The following is an 11,558-nucleotide window of genomic DNA, read 5'->3' as shown; positions in this document are numbered from 1 at the left end:
AGGGTGACATCTACAGCAAATCCCTTTCCGAGCAAATCCAGCTCTGGGCTGTCCATGGGGCTAATCCCTGCCCTCTTCCCTCCCAGGGAGGCAGATGTGTGTGTCCTGCTGAGGTCCACTGATCTCCCTGGCCCAGAGTGGTGCCAAGGGAAGTGGCACAGCTGGGTGTTGCCAGTGATCCCGACGAGCCTGCTGCTGAGCTAGCACCTCTCCTGCCCTGCCAGCCAGGCACTCTGCCCCCTAAGTGCCTGGGGGCTCCGCAGACCCAGGGCTGCACTGGAGCCCAGCAATGCTTCGCCTGCATGTGCCCAGGTCTGTTTAGTCTCTCCAGGGCTCCTGCAGCCCACAGACGGCTCCCCTGCAGCCACGGACCCACTGCCCCGCTGAGCGGCTCTAAGGAAAGTAAGACTGGCTCAGGGTCAGGACGATGGGCTCAGCGCCCTGGGCGGTGGGTCCTGCAGGCTGGGGACCCTCTGGCTGTGGACAGGGACTGAGCTGGGTTGCCAGGCTTGGGAAGAAGCAGAGCGGTCCGGGTCAGGCCCCGGCATGTCCCCGCGGCTGCGGCGTGGGGATGAGGAAGCCGGAGGAGGGAGGCTGACCGACGGGGAGCCCGGCTGGGGCCCGCGGGGAGGCAGGCCGGACCGACGGGGCGGGGGGGCCGGCGCGGAGCCAATGGGGAGCTGGGGCAGGTGGAGGGGGGGTTAAAACCCCCCCTGTGCCGGCGGGCGAGCGAGTGCCCGGGAGGAGGAGCGGAGAGGAGGGCTGCCCCCGAGGGCAGCCCCGCGGAGCGCGGTGCGGCGGGGCCCCGCCGGTGGATGCCCGCCAGTGCTGGCCCGGGGCTGCCCGGCCGGGCTGTGCCCTGGCAGGGGAGCGGCGGGGTGCTGGGGGGCCCGGCGGCTCTGCAAGGGGCTGGGTCATGCACAAGCCCATGGAGAAGTCCCAAAACTTCCGCATCGAGGCGCTCCTGGCTGAAGAGCCGGCACGGAGCGGCTCCCCGCCGGGGCTGAGCCCCGGGAGCCCCGCGGCGAGCCCCGGCCCCGCCGGGCGCTCCGACACGCCCTCGCCGCGGGCGCCCGCGGCTGCTGCGCCCCTCGCCCCGGCCGGCTTCGTCCCCAAGCCCGGCTTGCTGCACCTCCCCGGCCCCGGGCTCGGCGCCCTGCCGGCCCTCTACCCCGCCCGCCGTGTACCCGCTCCCAGCCCTGGGGGGGCCAGCACCCCGCTTTCGCCTACACCGGCATCCCCCACTTGCCGCCGCCCGGCGCAGAGCATCTGAAGGCGGCCGTGGCCGGCTCTTTCCCGCTGGAGCACTGGATCCGAGCCGGGATGCTGGTGCCGAGGCTCTCCGACTTCCACGGTGAGTGACCCCGGGGACCCACCCTCCTGTCGGGCGGGACGCGGCTCTTGCCCCTTCCAAACCCCGGAGGCCCCCGCCGGCACAGCGGGGTGCAGGTGCCCTCGGGGACGGAGGGCTGAGGGTCTCCGAGGCCGCCTCTTCGCAGCTCCCCGGCGGTCCTGGTCGAGAGCCCCGCGGGGGCGCTGAGCCCTCGGAGCTGACCCCAACGCGGGGCTTCTGCTGCGCCCAGACCCGCTCCCCAGCCAGGGTATGTGCAGGGGTCCCATTGACGGGGGGAAGCAAGACCCGCACTTCGGAGACTTTCGAGGGTTGCGGGGCCCCGGCAACCCGATCCGAAGGGCAAAGTCTCGCCCTACGCCGGCCCGGTGCTTCGGGACGGCCCCGAGGGGCACTGCCCGCCCCGGTGCCGCCGGAGCAGAGCCGCTCCAGGGCCGGGCCAGGCGCGCCGGCCCCAGTTGCCGGCCCCGCACGGCCGTCGCGGGCTCGTTGAGCTCCGCCGCGGCGGGAAGGAAACGAAAATAAAGAAGCGGCGGCGGGAACCGACACTGGGAAACGAATAACTCCCGCCCGGTGCACTTGGGAACGAACCGTCTGGATCCCTGCGGCTCGACACCGAAAGGTGCGCGGCGGGACCCGGCCCCTGGGCCGGGGAAGGACCGGGGCTCCCGGCACCGCCCGCCGCCGCGCTCGGCTCGTGGGGGCGAGGGGCCGCTGAGCCCGGTGCTGACGGGAGATGCAGAGATCGGTCAGCCCGGCAGCGCGCTCGGCTCTCGCTCAGCGCCGGTCCCTTCGGGCACGCAAAGCGGGTGCCGGCTCCGTGCACAGCCCCTGGCACGGCGGGCACGGGCAGGGCTGCGGGCAGGCACCGGCTCCTGCACTGCAGCGATGGGCCACGGGTGGGGAGGGTCCTGCAGGGCGTGGACGGCTCATGGACCGACCTCGGGCTCTTGCCCCGCCGGGCACTGGCACTGGCACCCCTGGCAGTGTGACCCGGCCCCTGCCCTGTGCGTGGGGTGAGCGGAGGTCTGGTCACTGCAAAGATGAGGCCAGTGGGCAATAAACGCGGAGTGGTTTGAATAAACCACCAGCAGAGTATCCAGATTAATTAGCTGAGTTTAGGGTCTTAATAATCTGGGAGCCCGCTAAAAAGAAAAAAGCTGCTTAAGTCAGTTAATTAATAAACTGGCTGCATGAATAATAGTACAAAAATGGAGAATTAACATGAAACATCCCATTCATTGTTCCTTCCTCAAATTATACCTGGGCAGGTTGAAGGGAAAGAGTCTGTTCCCTTCACTGGGCTGTCTCCCTTTCCCTGGCTCTCCCTGGACTGTAGGGTAGGTCCAGCCGTGAAGTGGTGGTGGCACCTAAAGGTGTAGAATAAGCCTCCAGTGCTATGGGCTGTGTGCACTCTTCCAGCATGTTGTTAAGAGCGGGGGTGTGTGTGTAAATATTTCTATTTGTTGGGTGGTGAAGCACCTTCCTACTCTTCTGCAGAGGCCACATTGTCCTCACAGGGTCTGAGTCTGTCAGTGTATCTCTGCATCCCAACAGTTTCACGCAGGATTGTGTTTCACCAGGGTGGGATCACACCACTGCATCTGTCCCTGTGGCCTTGAGCACAGCTTCTGGCTGGAATAATGTAGAGATATTTGTGCATCACATTTGCATTTGTGCATCAGCTCCATACCTCTCAAGTGCAAGATGCACTCCAGAGCTGGTTGTGTCCAAAACCCTGCTGAAAGGACACAAAGGCCAAATCATGGGTGCGAGAACAGCTTGTGGAAAGAGCTTTTGGGCTGTGCTAGGATGCACGGGAACCCTGGAGAGCCCAAAGCAGGGTAGAGCCAAAGAAAGGTACATGTAGGTTTAACAGGGATGCAGCAAAAGCTGCCAGATCTGCAGATTTTTAAACCAGTGACCACCTTCAATCCATATCCTTGCCTAAATGTGTCTGCTCCCAATTCTGGGGAGCCTTTTGCAGGGGGGGATTCTTTTTTCCACAGACTGTCCTATTTAATATTTCAGCAATTCTCCTGCTGTGAAGCTTTTTGTGCTTTGGTTTGCTCCCAAGATTTATCACACCAAACACAGCAAATCACTATCCATTCTCTTTGCTTGCCTGGTCTGCACATGGCAAGGTAAGGTTCTGTAGGTCCCTTTCAGCTTTCTCCTCCCCCCACTACACAGCCCAACTGCTTCCATCTCCTCCAAGCCAGTTTCCATCCTGACTGCTTTCAGGGTTTTCTTCCAAATGTCCCCCTGTCTCAAAGCACAGGGGCCAAGCTGGGTGCAGAGTGTGAGCTGATGCCTCCCTGAGGCAGAAGGATGAAGCTTTGTGCATTTGCAGCTGTTCTACCTGCCCATACTTCCCCACAGACATCACTTCTGACCTGAGGGGCTTATGCTTAGCTTGGGGTCTATTCTTCTCTCCACACTTGTTCTCCCGAGGATCCTGCTCCCCTGGTCCTTGCTTGGTGTTATTCCCAATGCCATGTAGACTGCATCGTCAGACCCTGTTCTTCACACATCTTCAGATCCTTGTTTCAGTCCACTGGGAACATTTGGGTTCTCAAGTGTGTCCTCAGCCTTTCCTCTTGTGGGCTCGTTGCAGGCTCTGAAAGCAGGTCCCTTTGCAGTGTGCCTTGTCCTTGTAGTCACTAGCACTGGCTCCAGCTGCATGTTAGGGCTGTGTCTGGGCTCATATTGCCCCAGTGTGCTGGCCATGGTGTGGGGACAGGGACAGTGGCATGGGTATGCAGGGACAGGAAGGGGCACTTGCTTAGGACATGCTGCCTGCATAGCCCATCTTCATTCCTCTGAGGGTGGTGGTGGGCTGGGTGCCCTGTCCCAACACCTAGCCCAGGCGGACAGATGGACTTGCCTGGCTGAGGTTTCCACAGTGACTGAGCACAAGTGTCCATGCTACTGGTGCTGGTCATGTTTTGCTATCTGGGTAGCAGCCGACAGATAGATAACTGGAAGAGATGAATCTGAAAGCCTCCTAGGACATGTTCTGGGGCATCCCAGAGGGAGATCACCTTTGTGATTTATTTATAGGGGATTCCAGGACTAAATCCTGGAATAAATTCCTTCTTCAGTTGCATGCATAGAGGTGTTTTGCAGGTGTGGTCTAGTTTGGTCTCCTGGAAATGGTCAGGGTAGGAGAAGGAGTGGGACAGCCCCTGAACTGAAGCCACAAGCTCTGCGGGGATGCATTGCACACACTCGCCCTGCTCTCACCTGTATATGGGGGAGGTAGGGTGCTGGGGAGATGCTCTGAGACTGTGGGTACCCTTAGGAACCTGGCCTGGTCTTGGGTGCTGGGATTGCTCAGAAAAGTGCTCCTGCTGCAGTGCAACTGGGTACCATACCTTCCTCACTATCTGCCTCTGCAGAGTCGCAGGCAGTGCCTGGCTGCCTCTGCTGCAATGCGGAGTGAGAGGGCTGGGTGGGGAGGCCTGAGCATAGGAGCAGGCATGCCCTTGCTGCAGCTGCCTGTCTCCAGCCTGGGTCCTTGTCCTAGGGCTTTGAGCACTCCTGAACTGCACAGGAGGAGCGTTTTGCACCAGGGTGCCGTGCCTATTAGTATTTCTGGGAGCTGTGATTTGTTTGCCCCAGGTATCAGCATGGAAATGCAGTGGTGGTGGACCTGCCTTGGCAGAGAGCTGTAGGAGCAGGGGGTGGAGTGGTGACATACAGCTGCAGACTCTCAGGAAGAGCAAAGGATTCCCTGCAGGGGACCTGGTGTTCAGATGGCTTTTCTGGGATGCTGCTTCTCTGCATCATCTACTTACCACCTTGATGGCTTGGAGCTCTGGCCAGATCTTGCCCACAGCAGCAGAGACCTGGCTGATGGGCTGTGCTGGGCTAGGAGAGCAGGCAAGACAGGTCATACCAAACTGTTTAAAAAATCACCACTTTCCAAGGCTCACCAGGTGCACACTGGTCCGTTGTCAGCAGGAAGCATGGGCTGGAAAACAGCTGGCAAGCAGCAGTCAGGGGTCAAAGGTGGAGCAAGTAAGGAGCTAACAGAAGTAGCAAGTGCCCTTACACAGGCTGCCCATGGACAATGGTTAGGGCTGCCAGCAGACCAGGAGAAGCCTCTGGTGATGGCCCTGATGCTGGTGAGACCACATCTCTCCCTCCCATCCCTGATATCTGCAGAAACACCTCCAAAGCAGTCAGGGTGCTAATTTCCTCTCCTTTATTTGCCAGCCCACAAAGTTAAGTGAACTATAGCTAAACAAACCAAATTAAAACCAAGTGGGTTAATATCAACCTAGGATTACCTTTGTTATCAAGTAGACGGAAATGTATCAAATAAACCAACAATTTTTTATAAGCTTTATCTAATTATCCAGGAGGCAGCTGCCTTGTAGAGCTCCTGGCCTCAGACTCAGAGGACATTCCCGGCTGCAGGCCAAGCAATTAATTTACTGATGTTGCAGCCAAATGCTGGGTACCCATCAGGGGGTCCAAGCCCTGCCAGGCTGAAGGGACATTGAGACAAATTCTGATCCTAGATGTAGCACTAGAGGAGATGGCTGGGAAGACAGGAAATCCTTTGGCAAGCAAAGGTGTGATGCTGAGGCAGTCGCTGGTCTTCTGGTAGGAGCTGGATAATGGGGAGAGCCTTCCCAAAGGGAAGGCACCCCATCTATGGGATGCCAGTTGTGATGAGGATGGGTTCATAGCTCAGCTGGTACAGGCTGGGGGAGGTGATCCCTGGGGGGATGCTTGCTATGCATCCCCTGGGACAATGCTCTCCATGCCCATGTGACAGATTGCCACAGGACAAGTGGGGGCAGGACTCCACTAAGCACACTGGCAGGACAGGCTGGAGCTGCCAGTACTCATAAGACATCATTTCTTTGCATGGGAAAATGAAACCCTCTTCATATCCTCAGGCTCCACTTCCTCCTCCTTCCTTTGCTCCTTCCTCAGTGAGAAACAGCAGATCCTTTTCCTCCATATTCTCCCCATGCAAATAAGCCAGTGCCCTTCCAGGAAGCTAACAGCAGCTCTGAGACCAGAGATTTTGGTTGCTCAGGTCCATGCTGACCTGCTGCTTTGGGTGGCAAGGTCAGGTGGACCTTAAAGCTATGTCAGTTTGGGCTCACCCCGTTTTGTCTGCAGCCAAATCTTGAACAAGTCACAGTGGGGAACGGTGGTGATGGTAGCTGCTGAAGGGCATATTGTCAGAGGACGTCACAGGTTAGGTGGCCAGCTGTACCTGTGTAGGCTGGGCTTTGGACTGGTGGTGGCTTGAACTGCATAACACCACCACAGAGGGGTTTGAGAGTTGGGGTTTTTTTGTCAGCACTGGGGCAGGAGGCAGGGTGGGCTCCCAGGGAAGTAAGGGTCTGTACAAGGTTTGTAATGGACACCACCGCACTGAGCCCGAATTGGAGACACCGAGATGAAGAAGCTGGGGCTGACAGAGGGATCATGCTCCAGCGGTTGGTCCCTTGCATTGGTAGTCATCTGGCATATATCCCATTTGGATTTATTTGGCTTTTGGGCAAACATTCTATTCTTCTTTTTCCTGCTAGACCAAGCAGTCCTCAGCATCTTACCCAGGGAACAGTGAACCCCTTGCCGGGGGGCGTGGTGGTGTGTGTTAAAGCAAGCTGCCTTCCAGTATCCTCTGAAGCTGGACAGACCAAACTCCCACTGCTTTTGGGGTTGAGACTCACTTCTGTGCCACCACTCTTCCCACATCTGTTTTTAGGCTGGCCACATCTGACCTTATAGGAGTAGGCACAGAGGAGCCTTTCAGAGTGGTCTGTGCTCCACAGAGCCAGGATGCAGTGCCCTAGAAGCCAAGTCCTAGGCTCTCTGCTTTGGGGTGGGGAATTCAGCCTGGGAATATGGTATTACTTCACCTCTGGCAAAACAGCCTCCAGCTTCAGACAGCACAGAAGTCCTGGATCACTGAATGTTGGGATGTGGGCATACCCTCTTCCCTTTTCTTTACCTGAAGCATCCTTTACAGACCATGCCCAGAAAGAGGACCTGCGCAGAGGGACCCTTCCTCGACCTGGTATAGCCAGCCTGGGCAATGCAGCCCCTGCTTCAGGGCAGGACTGAGGCACTGGGTGCCCCAGTGCACCCCCGGTCTCTGGCAGCAAAGGGGGCTTGCCAGGTGCCAGAGCCCTCAGGCTGCCAGATGCTGTCTGGGGCTGCTTTGTGTTGTGCTCCCCACCAACACTGGCTGAATGAATTTCCCCACCAGTTCTTTCTGATGCATCTCTGGCCTTCCCCGCCAAGAAGCTTCAAGGGGTGTTAGCATGGGCTGCCCTGTCCCTGCAGATGCTGGTCCCCGTGGTACCTCCTTTCCTTAGCGGAGTAGAGCCTCTCAGGTCTGTTTGGTCCCATGTCTCTACTGAGGATTTGTACAGCCAGAGCACCCACGGCCAGCCAGAGCCCAGACAGCAGCCAAACTCTGCGAGGCTGAGACATCTTTAATCTGACATTTGTATTTTCCCAGAAATCCTTTGAGCCTCTCATTTGGTTTTAGCCTTGAATATGTTTTGTGTGCAAAGTAACACACCAGGTAAGTGTGTCAGAGCTGTCGGCACAGCGTGCCTCTATTCAGTCCCTAGTTTAACCGGCCAGTGGCTGCAAGGTGGGTCCCATGGGCTGTCTCTCCTGGCAATGTGAGGCTGCAGGCCCAGGCAGGGTCATGTCCATCTCCACTCCCATGAGGAGTTTGCAGAGCCCCAGCCAGCCTGGGCTCTGCCTGTTTGACTCATCCCACCCAGCATCCAGGTACTTGGGATCAAACCTGGATTGCGATCAGTTAATTCCTGCTCCATAAATTCTTGCCTCATGTGTCACAGCTGTGTTTGTGAAGGGCTTGGTGGACACCTTGGGAGATGGGCAGGTCGGGATCAAAGCTGGAATCTCGGGGAGATAACATGGATGGTGCCCCATGTCCTGGAAAGCGGGCCAGCCAGAGCAACCCTTGCCAAGCAGGGCACCTCTCTGGGGCCACGATGCTCCGTCTAGACCCCCCCTGAGATGCAGTGGTGGGGACGTGCCAAGGACCTTTCCTGTTAATGCCCCCTCCGGTGCCGCTCTGGCACTTTACTCCCAGCTGCAAACCTCTGGGTTTGATTGCTGCTGCAGTGCTAGGAGAAGCAGTAAAAGCTGAACTCATCAGGACAATAAAGCCAGCAGAGAGGAGATAAGCAGGGATCAAACACAGCGCAGCAGCCAACCCACACTGCACTCTCAAAGGTCCCTTTGTTCCTGCTGCCTCCTGATTCAGCGCCGTGCTGCCTTCAAGGGCTGCAGGCAAGATAGCGGGGCTCTTGGGCAGCCCTGCCGCTGCAACCCCTGGCAGTTGGGCAGCCACCTGCGTGGCCCAGCAATAAAAAAGGAGGATTAATTTCAGTCACAGGACTGATCCCAGTTGCACACCGAGGCCTGATAACATATCTCACTGGTTCCTATCAGCCAGGCAATAAAGCCATTATTGGGGCGGGAGATGATGGAAGAGACACTCGCCTTCCTCCTCATCCCAGACTTGCTGAGGGGGCGTCCCCCTACACCCCTGCTATCCCCTGACCCCTGCCCACTGTCTGCTCCACAGCTGCCCCACAGTCGGGCTTGATGGGGAAGTGTCGTCGGCCCCGCACAGCCTTCACCAGCCAGCAGCTCCTGGAGCTGGAGAACCAGTTCAAGCTCAACAAGTACCTGTCCAGACCCAAGCGTTTTGAGGTGGCCACGTCACTGATGCTCACCGAGACACAGGTACCTTGGTCCTGGAGGGATGGAGCATAGCACCAGACAGCTTCCAGGGAGGGAAGTCAAGGTCATGGGCAATGCTGATGCCCCTCACTTGGCTGCCATCAGCGCCACACACCTCTGTCCCCACCAGCAGCCCTTCTGGAGCGTCTTCTGCAGAGACCTGCCTGGTGGGCTCCAGGCCCTTCTCTTGTGAAGGGCACCCAGAAATACTGCTCCTCTTCACCCGGCACCCCCAGCTTGGGTTTCAGAGCTTTCCCATCCCTTGGTACACTGTGGGAGGGGGCTTTCTGTGGGGCTAAAATTAAAACCTCCCTGTGCATGTCCTTGGGCATCCTGCAGAAGCTGGGCAGGGGGAAGCAGCCCGCTACGGACTCCTCTCCCCACGACAACCTCAGCCTCCTTCCAGAGACCCGCAGCACCATGGGATGCCCTGCAACAAAGAGGTTTTGGGGGATGCCCTCCATGCAGGGAAGGTGAGGGGGTGAGTGGGGACAGGATGGGGCAGGGGGACACGCTCTCCCCTGGGGTCTCTCCTTTGGCAGGTGAAGATCTGGTTCCAGAACCGCCGCATGAAGTGGAAGAGGAGCCGTAAAGCCAAGGAACAGGGGGCACAGGCAGAGGCTGAGAAGCAACGAGGGCTCAGCAAAGCCTGTGAGAAGCTGCTGCCAGGCGAGCCCCGGGGACAAGCTGCCGAAAGCCACGAGTTCATGGGGCACAGCCCTGGCTCCGGCTTTCTGCACTGCAGCACCGCCAAGCTGGGCTACGGCCCAGACTCCTCTTGCTCGGGAGGCGAGGAGGAAGAGGAAGAGGAGGAGGAGGAGATGGGTGCCATGGAGAGGAAGATCAGCTCTGTGTTGTGAAAGGCAGACGGAGCCAGCTGGGGAGAGGGGCTGGGCTGCGGTGGCAGGGATCTCCCTGCTGGCAGACACAGACTGTGCCTGGGCAGAGTTGGGGGGCTGCAGGGCACCTGCCTCCCTTTAACTTATGTGTGTTTGGATCCTATTTAACTCATAATTATTCCTCTGTGTGTATCTGAGGGAGTCCCCACATCCCTCCCCTATAAAGCTGTTATCTGGATGCCTGTGCTCTTCCTTAGGGGACAGAAGGTTCTGCCCCACTCCTGCCACTGCACTGTCTTACCAGGATACCTGGGGAACTGGGTGGGGACAGCAGACTTGCACAGCTGGCAGCCCACCAGCATGGCTGGAAGGGAGAGACCCCCAAACCCTCCTTTGACTGTGCACTGCCCCTTCCTTGTTGGGTATGACAGTGCCTGGAGCAGTGTATCCCTGCGTGGTGCCAGCTGCCCTTCCCCTTGGTTGCATGAAGGGCTGGGAATGAGGATGCCCAGGATGTTGCCAGCCTGCCCTGCCTCCTCCTGCACCTGCAGCATCCCTGGTGGGATCTGTGCTTTGCAGGACAAAATTAACCTCTCCTGTGAAGCCGAGCTGGTTCATCAGCTAATGCAGCAGTGCTGGTTTCCATGCTGCAATTAGCCTGGTTGCATCAGTGTGGCATTGCCCCAAAGTAAGGTGGGGACAGAGGCCTCCTACGTTGAGAGAGATGCTCAGGCTGTTTGTGAGGGTTCAGTGCTGTGGTGAATCCCCCTTTTCTTGTGCCAATGTCTGCATCCTGCTCAGTCACTTTATGGGCTCATTTCATGATCTTCTTCGGACCCTGGTCACTCTGGCTGTGCTCAAATCAACCCCTGGTAGCAGGACGACAACAGAAACTCTGCCACCTCCCTAGAAGCACTAGGCAGACACTACAGACCTCCCATGCCTCCTGCACACTTTTTGGGCCTCCCCTTGGGGATGCTGAGATGGCCATGAAGGCAGAGGGACCAACCTGGCAATGTCCAGCCTCCCCACCCCCCTGCCCGAGGGGGCAGCTTCACCACCACAGTGCACATAGGGCTGCAGGGGCAGGGCAGGGTGGGCTGGAATATCTCATTCCTAGGCAGCCTGTGGTGTTTCCCTCCTGCCTCACATCTTGCTGTCCCCTCCTCTCTTCTCACTGTTCCTGCCTGGATGTGGCAGGGAGGGCTGTCTGCTCCCAGGACCTGCGGTGGGGCTGGGAGCTGCTGAGGGGCAGCAGCCCCTGGGGAGCCCCGGGTCACCTCCAGCAGCTGGTCAGTGATGAACAGGACAGGTAAGGGTCTGTCACACCTCGCAGGGCTGGGTAACATCTGGCTGCAGCTGGGGCTGCAGTGGGGCTGGTGGGCAGCACCCCGGGCAGGGGAGCAGATGCGACCCTTTTGGGACAGAGGGATAGGCAGGGGAAGCAGATGATGGGAGAGAGGATGGATGGATGGACGGACTGACGGATGGGTGAACGGACAGACAAACGATGGTCCCGTGTGGAGTGACAGTGACCCACAGTGGCTGCTGGCAGCTCAGCAGCTTTCTCCTGGATGCGTGGCATTCTCGGTGCCCAGGTCCACTGT

General features: G+C 58.5%; 1 protein-coding gene across 1 annotated transcript; it reads left to right on the top strand.

Moving 5' to 3' along the window:
• The first annotated feature begins 916 nt into the window (after positions 1–916).
• Positions 917–9,972, top strand: LOC121092159 (motor neuron and pancreas homeobox protein 1-like). The gene is given in 5 exon segments (XM_040602634.1): positions 917–1,171; positions 1,173–1,202; positions 1,204–1,354; positions 8,955–9,115; positions 9,655–9,972. Coding segments are annotated over 5 exon segments (915 nt in total).
• The last annotated feature ends 1,586 nt before the right edge of the window (positions 9,973–11,558 follow it).

Source organism: Falco naumanni, chromosome 8, assembly GCF_017639655.2.
Source record: "Falco naumanni isolate bFalNau1 chromosome 8, bFalNau1.pat, whole genome shotgun sequence".
Classification (NCBI taxonomy): domain Eukaryota; kingdom Metazoa; phylum Chordata; class Aves; order Falconiformes; family Falconidae; genus Falco; species Falco naumanni.
Note: the sequence above shows the minus strand (reverse complement) of the source record. Positions and strands in the feature narration are given on the sequence as shown.